The 12,218-nt window shown below is 38.9% G+C and overlaps 1 protein-coding gene across 4 annotated transcripts; it reads left to right on the top strand.

Annotated features, from left to right (window-relative positions):
* Positions 1–10,852, top strand: RAB9A (RAB9A, member RAS oncogene family). 4 transcript variants are annotated; one of them, XM_050331976.1, is made up of 4 exons: positions 47–177; positions 3,428–3,491; positions 5,231–5,263; positions 8,030–10,852. In XM_050331976.1, exon 4 carries the CDS (start codon positions 8,064–8,066, stop codon positions 8,667–8,669), a length of 606 nt encoding a protein of 201 aa, XP_050187933.1. In that variant the 5' UTR covers positions 47–177; positions 3,428–3,491; positions 5,231–5,263; positions 8,030–8,063; the 3' UTR covers positions 8,670–10,852. The 4 variants fall into 4 exon arrangements, with proteins under 4 accessions (XP_050187937.1, XP_050187933.1, XP_050187936.1 ...); XM_050331979.1 differs by lacking the exon at positions 5,231–5,263; XM_050331977.1 differs by lacking the exon at positions 3,428–3,491 and having other exon boundaries at positions 53–177.
* The last annotated feature ends 1,366 nt before the right edge of the window (positions 10,853–12,218 follow it).

The following is a 12,218-nucleotide window of genomic DNA, read 5'->3' on the forward strand; positions in this document are numbered from 1 at the left end:
CCATGTTCCCTGCTCGCCCAGCGCCCGGCAGTGGCGCAGCCCGGGACCGGGAGCGGGGCCGGGAGCGGGGCCGGGAGCGGCGGCAGGAGCACCCACAGCCCCTTCCCGCGGGCAGGGATCGGCCTCCCCAGCGCGCCCGGGAACGGCGGCAGTCCCCTTCCCGCGGTCTGGAGCCCAGTGAGCTTGCGTTCTTTTCCTTCCTCTCGCCGCCGCGGTTCCTGCTCGCTCCCCCGGTGCTGTCCGGGCGCTCCCCGTGGCTCCCTGGCGCTCCTGTGGAGCGGGAGGGCAGCCCCGGCCAGGGCAGCGGTGGGAGAGGGCCCCGGGCGCTCCCCGGGGCCGGTGCGGGTGGCGGGGAATGTGGCGTGATCCGGGATCCCGTGACCCGGGACAGGCGGTGGCTCCTCTGGGACGCGGCCCCTGCCAGGCGGTTCCCGGCCGGCTCCGGCCCGGCGGCGCTTCCTCAGCACTGACAAAGATCTCTGATCCGTCAGGGTGAAGCTCCGTTTCGTACCTGTGTCCTCAGCACGTTTCAGATGGGAAAAAGAAGAAATATTAGAGCTCCCTTGATCGCCTTTTCTCGTTGCTGTGTGCTTGGAATGGGCTGCCCAGGGGTCGGTGGGGTCAGCGGCCCTGGAGGTGTTTAAGGAAGGACTGGACGTGGCACTGAGTGGTGTGCCATGGTCTATTTGAGGTGGTGGTGTGGTGTTCGGTCATAGACTGGATGATCTGGAGGTGTTTTCCAATCTAATCGATTCTGTGATTCTGTGCTGAAGAGGGACAGAAGTGCTCAGGGCACCCTTGGGTTTCAGTTCTTTTTTGAACCAGAGGCTCGATCCAGCCCCTCTGCGGGGCCCGGGGAGTTTCCAGTGGTGGCAGGTGGCTGTGTGGGCTCAGGTGTGGGGATAACTGGGGAGGGTAGGAATAGGAAATAGGGGTAGGGCAGGATTGGCGAGTCGCTTACGTCTGGGTGGTTAATGGGCAGTGCGAGTGATTCCTTGTCGCATCTAACTTGTGCAAAACAATTGAGTGGATAACAGAAAAGTGCAAAAAAACTAGTTCTAAGAACCTCAATGAGTGGCCTTTATAGCAAGATTACATATAATGAACTACGTAGAGACCACTTAATTTTTATTAACTTGGGTGAGATAGGCAGGTAGGGAATTTCTTGGCTAAATTTTCGTCAGGAATTAAAACACTTGTCTGCAGTTAGCTGTTATGCAGCCTCCTGTCCTACATGTTGTTTTCCTTCTTGCCCACAATAATTTACAGCTATACTAAATAAGCATGTGGGTTTTATTTGTCTTTACTTTTAAACTGTTGTGCAACACTGAAGTTGTCAGTGCTTGCTGTTTTTAGAGCAAGGGTTGTTTTGCGTGGCTGGGGGTTTTTGGTGTGTGTGGTTTGGGTTTTTTTTTTTCCTTTATGATTTTTTTTTCTATTTTTCCATGACATTATAGTAGCTTATAAGGTAACAAGCTGTAATGGCAGACTGGAGGGAGAGCTGTTTCTCAGACGTACCCAAAATACTTTTATTTCCAGAGAAACCTAACCAAAGGATGGTACAGCTGTAGTTGTGTTTCATACCAACATCAAATTTATAATGGACTCTTAGTTTCCTCTGTCTTCTTTCAGGTTGCATGAAGCTCTGTTCACTGTCTTAATTTTAGTAAAGCCTTTTCTGTAAAGTTAAAAAGCGACAGACAGTGTGTATTAAAAAAACCCCAAAGCTCTAGCAGTCCTTGTTTTGCTTTTGAGTGCTCAAACAAACCATCCATTTCCTTGAGTTAAAAATATGTGCAGAGGGTCAAATAAGATATTTAGATTTCAAGCTTTGTTTTATTTTGTGTCAATTTAGTAATAAATCATGAGAAACAGATTTTTCAGCTCCTTAGGATTGGAATTTTACATAAACATTTCACAATGAAGAAAACCTTCCCAAAAAAAAGGCTTGTAAGAAGTCCTTAGGGTTGGTTTGTTGGTGTGTTTGTTTTGGTTTTTTTTTTGGTTTTTTTTTTTTTTTTTTTTTTAATAGTAATGTTCATTCTCCGTGGTGTTTTGTTTTTGGTTTCATTCTCTACAGAGCAGACAGTATGTTGGCCTGGTACAGCGTAACCCACTTAATGCCTTAGGGATGGGCTTTCGTCACATAGTTAAACTGAGAAGAATATGAATGTACAATGTAGCCTGACCAATAGAGGCTGCTATTACTAAGATTCCCTGAAGGAAACGGGAAACCAATGCAAGAGAGAAAGATGAGCACATGAGCAGAAATAATTGTTGGATAAGTTATTGAAAGAGTGGAAGCAGTAACAGAGGAGTAGGTTGCAAGGAGAATGTCAAATAGCTGATGCATTGTTAGAAATGTTGGACCAAGAGCAGCAGCACCCGAAGGGTGTTTTGAAATTGGCTGCAAGTAATAGAATATTTAAGTTGGAAGATACTTAACTGTGAGCTGCTGAGAAATGTCAGCTCTGATTAAATCCCAATAAATAATAGTTTGCTCATTCTACTTGAATCTGGGGAATGAGCTGAGAAATGAAGCCAGGTCTCTGCAAGATTAAACTGGCAGAGGTGTGTATTTCTCCTGACAAGTTTTGCTGATTGACTTTGTGGCTCGATAGAAGTTAGAATAAAAGAAGTGATTCTGGCAGTAGGTACTGGGATGATTTCCTGATCCAAGGGTTATAGAGACTTGAGGATTCCTCCCCTTGGCTGCTGCTTCGTTCATAGTCCTGAGTCATGCCAGGTAACTGTTTGAACTAGAGTCCTGAACTACATAGGAGTTAAAAACAAGCTCATAAAGATACCCCTAAATAGAACTTTTTTGGTATCCAAAAGAGTGGCAACAGCTGTATATCAGTTCAGTTTGGGTTGGGTTCATATTAGAAATTACAAATAAATTCTAGTGATATTCTGGTGTTAGATAAAGCATGTCTAGGCTGCTTAAAATAGAGGCAATTTTCAGATAACCTGCCAGCAAATTCATCTATCTGAAAGAAAACACAGACTATCTTCATAGGAAGGAAGACTTGCAAGGAGATTAGGACTTTGATAGGTGGAGCTGCATGATTGAAGGGCTTCCAGGCTTCCGGAGAACTAGGCAGCTGACAAGTGGCTGTCAGTAAAGGGGTGTTCCTGATCCACAGCTATTACATCGTTGCCCCGTGGAGGGGAGGGTCAGCTTGGAGGCTGACTAATGTTTGTGCTTGTAACACATTCAAAAGTACAAAGCCTGTAGCATCTTGACTTCATATCTGGATGTTTTCCTTTGAATTGAAAAATCTTTCAAGGTCAAACACACCTCTTATGCATTAAAAAAACATTCTTGTGCCACTAAATTGGCCAGGGTGTAAACCACTAAATACAAGAGCAAGGTCTGGCTAAGGGGAGAAAAGTGAGAAAATTTGTTTCTGTCCTTTCTTTTCAGATTTTTGGAAACTTGCAGATCTGCTATAAGCAACAAGTTTAGAGATGTAAAATCTCCACAAATAGTAAGTGTTGAAAACTAGATAGTTTTGGATTCTGTCCCTTGTGCTGCAACTCTGATAGTTCTTGGGACTTCTTTTCAGATATTTTACAGAGAAGCAATTAATTACTAATGAGATTGTGAATTTATATTTTTATTGAAAGGCAAATGTTTTTGTCAGTCAAAATACTTGTTGTGTGCCTTTTTAAACTATTAATATCTGATGCCAGTGGTTAACAAAATAAGGTGGCTTAGCAAATAAAACTGTGAATAAGCTTCAAAGCTGAAATGGATGTGCTGTAAATGTGTAAATTTGAGGAAAGGAAGTTATGAAATAGGGTCAGTGTTTGCTGACATAATTTATATAGAACTGCTAATTCTGCTTGTTGGTAACTTCAGCGTTTTTTTCTCAAATCAAAGATGTCCCCTTTTTTTCAATAATTCTTGGTTGAAGGCATATTAGGTTGTAATTAAGCCTGATTAGTTAGAAAACATTTGAGTCTGTCTTACCTTGGATTCTGTATCTTCTGACAGCTCCAGTTAAAGGCCAGTGTACTGCATATCTTCAAGAAAACCTTTGGGTCTAGTCTTGCTTTTGTACAGCAGATGGTTGGTTCATCAGTGACCGCTGAATTAAAATGGTGATTGAAATAAATTTTGTTGCCTGTTTCCAAGAAAGTAGATACAAGTGGAAAAACAATAGTCTGGAAATTAGAGGTGTCCTTTACATCTGTTTCCTCAAGAATGCTGAGGGAAGTCAGTGGTGCTATTTCAACAGATCCAGTTTTTGGTGTCTTATTAAAATAAGGGGAGTGGAGGTGAGATATCAGTTCCGAGATATCAGTTCCTATGCGTGTTTTTCTGTTTCACTGGATTTTTTCATGGTGTGCTGCGGTGGCTGGTATCTGTGTGGTGAAAGTGAAATTATAAATAGGTCCAATTGACTAGGTTTGCTTAATAGTTTATGTGGGGTTGTAGCTTGCTGACAACATAGATATAATGCAGTTACTGTGTTGGGAAACACTTTTTCCATAGAGAAAACTTAAATTCATCATTTGTCTTCAGCCTTCAGTACTCTGGTGTGAGCAGATCCTCCTTAATCTATGAAATTATTTTTGTAGTTAAAAAAGACGAATTCTTAGACTAAGACATAAGACAGTCTAGATGGATAGACTGGACAAGGCAGTGGTGTTTCACTAAGCTTTGAGGGACTGAGAATCAAAGATTTTGTAATGCAAACTGTTTTTTCTGAGGTTGCTTAGCATGTCATCTTTAGTCTTGACAGCAAATATTTGAACTGATAATGGAAATGTTTGACTTGCAATTCATTTGACTGTTTAAAAGGGACATCCTGAAAGGTACAATAATTTACTTTTTGTATTATGGCATATGATCATGTTAGAAGTTATATTTAGTAGAAAAAGTTCCCTGTTTTTAACAGGAATACTGAAGTCAGTGATTTAAGTGCTTGAGTCCTTCTAAGTTGGTGGAAGCAGTTCAGAAATATTATCAAAATGAACCTGAGTGGGGATGCTTTTTATTTATTTGCTCTGACTTTCTTTTAATATTGATAGATGAACATGAGGGAAAATTCTTCTTGTTACAGACTCCTCTGTGTAGTAGGTTGAGACTACTTTTACTTTAAATAATTTGTGCAGCTCAGTAAGAAATAACTGGAACAAATAGTTACCTGTAATTCTGTCTTGCAGTTTCTGATGCACAATCAGGTGCACATTAGGAATTAAGCTTTTGTTTTGTTTTCAGATGCTGAATGACGATTTAAACTGAACAATTAAGGTAATAAATCTTCAGAAACATGGTATCAGATGTTGACCATCCCTTCCAAAAACTTTCAAAAAGCACATTATGCTGATAAGTTCAAAGTATATAATAGGAGAAATAACATTAATTCTGCAAGTGTCTTAAATATTTTATCATTATTTGTTCAATTGAAAAACAGTTACAAAAATTGAGCTCTTTAAAAATCTTATCTAAAGATGTGTAAGCAGAAAAAAAATGCAGCAGTCTACTGTGCTAGAAACTACCACTCTGGTTCAGCAGATACTCTAAATCACTGAGGCTACATATGGGTCCCTTACATAGTAATAAAACTGCAATTATATAAAGACTTTGCTGCTTCCAAACAAAAATACTTCTTAATGCTTGTAACATGCTTCTTTCCTGCTTTCAGGTCCAGTGTGTAAGCATTTATAAATTACTGAATATATATTCCATTATTTTGTATTAAAAACTTGACAAAAACTTAAAAGCTAGCCTAGCATGTTGTGGAAACTGAATGTTTTGAAAAGCAAGGTATCCTGCAATATCTGGTAGAGATACTTAGTTTCAGTTAGTCCTGGGAAGACTGTTTCTGTAGCCTTGGTGTGAAAAGAACAGTTTGGTTTTAGTTGAAAAAACACTTTTAATAATTTGTGGTTGGTGAGTAATTGTCTGCCCAGTAAAACTAATTTGATGGTCATCAGTCTCTTACACCTCTCTGTAATGGCCCACATAGATGAAATTGTGCAAAATAACTTTTGCAGGTTCTGGATGCGTGGAAGTACTAGATACTGTTAACACTTTCCTTACTTGAATTTTAACCGCCATTGTTTAAAATGCAGAAGCTAAAGAAACAAGTGCATAGTACCAGTCAGAACTACTTAAGCCAGTTATTTATTCACATTGTGTCTTCTTGAGAACTTCTGATTTCTGTAGGACAGAAAAAAATAAATTGTAACTTGTACCCTACACTGGATTGGAAGAACAGAAGAACATTCAGTACCCTCTGTTCTCATGAAAGCATTATTTATTAAGAAGCAGCTCCTATCTAATGGTGTAGCTTAGATAACTTATTTGTTAACCAACAGTAGAAATTAGGGAGATAAATGAATACACTGGACCATTTTCAAGACTTAAGCGTGAATCTGTAACTCTTATGCAAGTAGTCCAGTGACTCTGCTAAGGCATTTCACATACATTAAAATGTATGTGTTCATACCCTGAGCCATAGCAGTTATCCCATAGCTCTCTGAAGGGTGAATGAACAGTCTACTTGTTGCTTCTAAGCAGTTTTAACATTGTGATACAAATCTGTACAAAATTAATGATTTATAAATAATATTGTTAACTACACAGTATGAATGAATTAAATTACTTGCTCTGAACAGATTTTTAATGGAAGCAGCCAGGTCCTTATATTTTGAAATTTGTGTTGAGGCTTCAAAGTATTCCCTCAGTCTCACTGTAGGTTGTGTCTAGCAAAAAACCGTTCAAAGATGGAAAGTCACTGATAAAAAAAATTCCTGAAATTTCTCAGTCCCAGTGTAGGGACTTGATTGTAAGGCGGCACAGAGTCATATGACTCTCATGCCAGCTTGTCAGGTATTAATTCTACAGTCATACTCTGTGGGTGATGTATATGCCAGTAACACTAATTACAACTAGCAAGACCACATTCCTTCCTTCAAAGAAAGAGACAGACTAGGCAACTTATGACCCATTTCCATATTAAATAGGTGCTATTTTCAGAGAAGCCTGTTTGGGCTGAATACTTTGAGCTCTTTTACTATCAGGCAGGTTTAGGAACACCAGTTCTCCTTGTACAGAAACTTAAGTTTGGGCTCATTCAAATGAAACTTTAGCCCCAAGCAATTAAAACACCATTTTACAATATTAGATAAACACTGTGGCAGTGATGGCAAAGGTTGGGCTGCTACAAAGCACTAATGAGCAAAGTACTTTAATGCTAGAGGTTTTGTGTTTTTTTTAAATTTATCTTTTAAGTCTGACAGTGTGCTGGCAGCCAGACTATTCACCAGCACTTCCAGACTTTTTGACAGTTTTACTATGGGAAGTTGACACCTACTAACTGAACTGTCAGTGTAGACTTGGCCTCAGTAATCTGGCATCTTGAGTACCATTGAAGTAGCAACAGTGAATTTGCTTTTGTAGTTGTAATAGTGTTCCATTCATCAATGCTGTTGTGCAAGGAGTAAACTATAAAATATTGAATGTTTGTCTGCTGATACCTAGTCACGTGACTTAAAATAAACTTACAGCATTTGCATTTGTTCTATAGATAACTGTGTTCCCAGTGAGTTAGTTTAGATTAACTTTGCTAATGAAATGCAGCACTGAAGTTATTAGTTCAAGGCATGTGCTCTATAAAGTTCTCTCACTCTGCTTTTTTTTTCATGGATCTTTTCCAGTGAACATAAATTAATCATTGCACTTGTTGAATGTGATGTGATACCCCTTCTGCACAAAGGGGAGGTGATTTGAAGAGTTTGGGGCTTTTAAGTGTTTTAAGTGACAGACCAGTAATTCATGCAGTGTACTGTTTAGACTGCCATACAGAGTGCAGTCTGTGTAAGAGGCATCTCTTATACACGCTGTTTTTGAGAGGGTATTCTTAGTGGAGTATCTAGACTTTACCCATTTAGTGTATCGTGCTTTTGTACATGAAACTTGATGTTGGTGGACTTTAACATGTTCTAGATATTTCTGTGTGCAAAATTTGCTGCTCACAACTTTTGTTTTTAATGATTTTCTTAATCTTTACAGGTCTAGGAAATCAGGAGGATCTCTTCCTCTAACAATGGCAGCAAAATCATCACTCCTTAAAGTAATATTGCTGGGAGATGGTGGAGTTGGAAAGAGTTCGCTGATGAACAGATATGTCACCAACAAATTTGATGCACAGTTGTTTCATACAATAGGTGTGGAATTCTTAAATAAAGAGTTGGAAGTCGATGGACATTTTGTTACAATGCAGATATGGGACACAGCAGGTCAGGAACGATTTAGGAGCTTGCGGACTCCTTTCTATAGAGGTTCTGACTGTTGCCTGCTAACCTTCAGCGTGGATGACTCTCAAAGCTTCCAAAACTTAAGCAACTGGAAGAAGGAATTCATTTACTATGCAGACGTCAAGGAGCCTGAAAGCTTCCCTTTTGTGATACTGGGTAACAAAGTTGATATTGATGAAAGGCAAGTGTCTACAGAAGAAGCCCAAGACTGGTGCAGGAATAATGGCAACCATCCCTATTTTGAAACCAGTGCAAAAGATGCCACTAATGTTGCAGCAGCCTTTGAAGAAGCTGTTAGAAGAGTTCTAGCCTCTGAAGATAGATCAGATCACTTTATTCAAACAGATACAGTAAACCTTCATCGGAAACCGAAACCCAGTTCATCTTGTTGTTGACTTAAATTTCTTTTTGCCAAATTACTGTTGACTAGCTTGCTCTATAAATTAATTGGGAAGGTGTAGTAGATAAAATAACAAGTGGGTTTCACTCTAATATTAAAATTGTAATATTCTGCTGCTTTCATGGGGGAGGAAAAAAAATCTCCATTCATGAGTGACCTGTTACTGAATTAGTGACACTTTCTGTTTAGGAAGATGTCAAGTAAAAACATAATATAAGAATGTAATTTGCCAACTTTACTCAAATGATAAATACTTTGAATATAATTAAAACTTGAAAGTTCTGGAAGCACTACTTTGGAGAAACTGTTCTGGAATTCAGGCACAAAGATACTTTTATATGTGTATATTTTTATGAAATCAGCATTCCACTTTTGTTTCATTAGACATCAGATTCTTAACAATGCTAGATATTAAACTTCAGTCTCACTACATTCCTTTTGCTGTGAGTGGTACTTCATCTCTAAAGTGTTTAATATAAGTTAACATAAATTACCTCCAGGTCTTCTAATTGCCTAATGTTGCTGTAATTTGTGTAGGTTTTTAAGTAGGAAATAAATTTCCTACAGATTCAGTGTTCATTTTCTTTTCATTTACTCTTCTAATGCTGCACTAATTTTTCCAGCAGTTTAATTCAAAATACTGATGATTTTTAAAGCTAATGTGTCTGCCTTAAGTCCATTCTGGCATTTCTGATTAATAAGGTGAAAAATCTGAGTAACTTAAGTATAAACATTTTTCGAAAAAGAAATGCTTTATTCAGTCAGCTTTAACAGCACTTGAAAGGATCCACATTATGACATTTTTTAGGAAAATTTTTAGTGTACAGCCTTAATGTTCCAAACCTCTTGTTCCTATTAACCTGAGCTATGAATGTGTTGACCAGTAATAACCTGCACTGTGAAACTAAGGATTGGCAATATGTAGAGAACTCAGGAAGCTTACAGTGGATTTTGACAGCGTTCAGTGTAATACAAGTATATAACTATAGATAGTGTTTGAGCTGAATTTGATCCTTATTTAAATTGCTATTTTAGGATATGGACTTGTACATTTAAGATAATATCTTTTTTATTATTGAACTCATAATGACGAACAGGAGCAAATTCTGTATTTAATGAAGTCTTTTTTGCAGTCATGCAGACAAAACCACAGAAAATGTATTTGAGGCTTTCAGTTGCAGTTTGTGATAGAATACTTCTGTGAGAAATTGTTCAATATTGGCCCTCAGAGTAACCACTGTCCTTGCAGTAGCAAAACTGATAGTGCACTGTTGCTTCTATCTGGAATTGACTGCTAAGAGGCACACATGTACACATGTTGTGGACTGAAAAAGGAAGTCTGAGGCCTGTAGGACAGGCCATGTTATTCATTACACAACTGCTTTCTGTACAGCAACTTTTTTGTTCCAATAGAAAAGCCTTTCTTGAGAGTATGATACCAGCAAGCATTTTCTCTTGAAGTATCTGATCAGTCTGTACCAGGTGTACTTATTTGGAAGTAAAGCTTGCAAAAACAAACCCTCCTTGTCACTCTTAGTACACTTTTCTGAATGTATTGTATTCTTGATTGAACTTGTCCAGTGCAACTTTACTCTGTAGATCTGCTACTCCTGCTTAAAAGTGACATCATCTTACCTTTTGTGCATTTCTAAGGCTGATTCATTCTTGCAGTCCTGCATATACAGCAACAGAACTGTGTTTTAAGCTTCAGTCACTGAGCAGCTAAATACAGGTTGAACTGCTACTTCTGTTATGTTTAATTTCTAGTCAATGAATGATCTGTGAAGAAAATCGTAGCTAAATGGCTCCTAATCTTAGTATGAGAGAACAAAAAGCTTTAGAAATGAAGGTTGTTTGCATTAGGGGCCACTAAGCCAGTGACATGAAATTGTTGTACAACTACTACCTTACTACTAAACGCTTCCTTTAACATTCATTTTAGCAGAGCTTAAGGTTGAAACAAAATAGGAGCTGAAGATACTGTGACTAGAGTATATGACTGTAGATATCCTTAATTTTTTCCTTTTAGCAATTTTATTTGAATGATGAGAACCACTGTGGTCTTTCTTGTGCCCAGGCATCCATCTGTGTCTTCCCATCTGTCCCCTTTCCACGTAACATCATGGTTACCAAGCCTCCATCTGAGAATTAGGCTTAATAAAGTTAAATAAAACATCATCCCATAGAAGTGTATTACTTATGCCCTGGGAGCTGTTTTACCACAACAGTACACTAATCAAAAGTGGCTGTAGTAATTATAGGAACTACATTGAGGTCAGGAATTGGTCTCACAGGGAGACTACTGACAAGCAGTTCTACATACCAAAAAAAAAAAAAAAAAAAAGCTTAATAACAACCATTCATTTCTGTACTTTGTAAAAGCTCAGTATTGTTCCATTTGGGTGTAAGGTAGGCATTTGTGGCTTATGTTTCAATTCACTGTTTTGTTTCAAGTGCTGATGTACCTCAAATATTAGGGGGTCCTGTTAGCAGTTATTTAGAGTTCTGTAGAGTGACACAACATACTGCATAACACGTATGCAAAGTTCCAGATGTCCTTGAAAATGAGGAGCAAAAAATAGTGTTGTGGCGGATTGGTGGGACTGCTGAAAGCTATGCTTGTTAGAACAGACAGCAGAATGGGAAGGGGAAGAAGAAACTAGCCAGGGCAGCTGAGAGCTCATGTCACAGCAAACTGTATTAGTGCTTAGCATGAGACTGCTGCCAGAACCAGGCTGCTTCCTTCAATGGCCTCTCTGTACCTTGAACAGATCTTCCTTTAAGTTATATGACAGGTTACCTAAACAGTAATAGAACCTTGTAAAAAGCATAAACAGGTGTTCCTCCATGCACAGAAAACTTGGAGCTACCTGGCAAAGGCCTTAGAGAGTTCTGTCACAAGACAATGCTCCTCGACCGCAAACTCTATAATGATAAATGTAGAGTTAGAACATAATTCTACCGTTCCTGTGGTCAGTAATGGTCTGTTTTCATAAAGCCTAGATTGACCTGAGACTGCATTTCCCATCTACAATTCCTATATTCAGAAGAGGGAAAGATGTATTGGGGCACCATTTGACTAACTGCCTTCAGAGATCAGGCAAGGAAAAAAGTACTTTCATTTTACTTCATGTCCTACTGCAGCAACGAATAAAGTTATTAAAAAATGCACAGTTTCTGTAAGTGATGGAAACTGTTAGTACTAATCCTCCACCCCTGCCAAGCCCTTTTTTACTGCTATGTATGTGATTATTTAACTTAAGTACCTCCTCAGTGGATCTTAACTGTTAATATTTTTACAACCAGCTGGAAGAATGTTTCTAACCTACTGGGGAGGAGGCAGAAAACAACAGCTGCTCCTTGTCATATGGCAAGAATGCTTTACCTCAAGTGTGCTTCTGTTGCTTTCATTTATATAGAAAAAAATAAAAATCAGTTGACTTATATAAAATTACATGGTTTACCAAAATGCCCTGTGTATGAAATAACATTGCAAAGACAAGTGTTCCCATCTTCATCTGCCACCCCACCAGGTAATGTTACC

The sequence above is a fragment of the Myiozetetes cayanensis genome, unplaced genomic scaffold, assembly GCF_022539395.1.
Source record: "Myiozetetes cayanensis isolate MyiCay16 unplaced genomic scaffold, myiCay2020 scf5-8, whole genome shotgun sequence".
Lineage (NCBI taxonomy): Eukaryota > Metazoa > Chordata > Aves > Passeriformes > Tyrannidae > Myiozetetes > Myiozetetes cayanensis.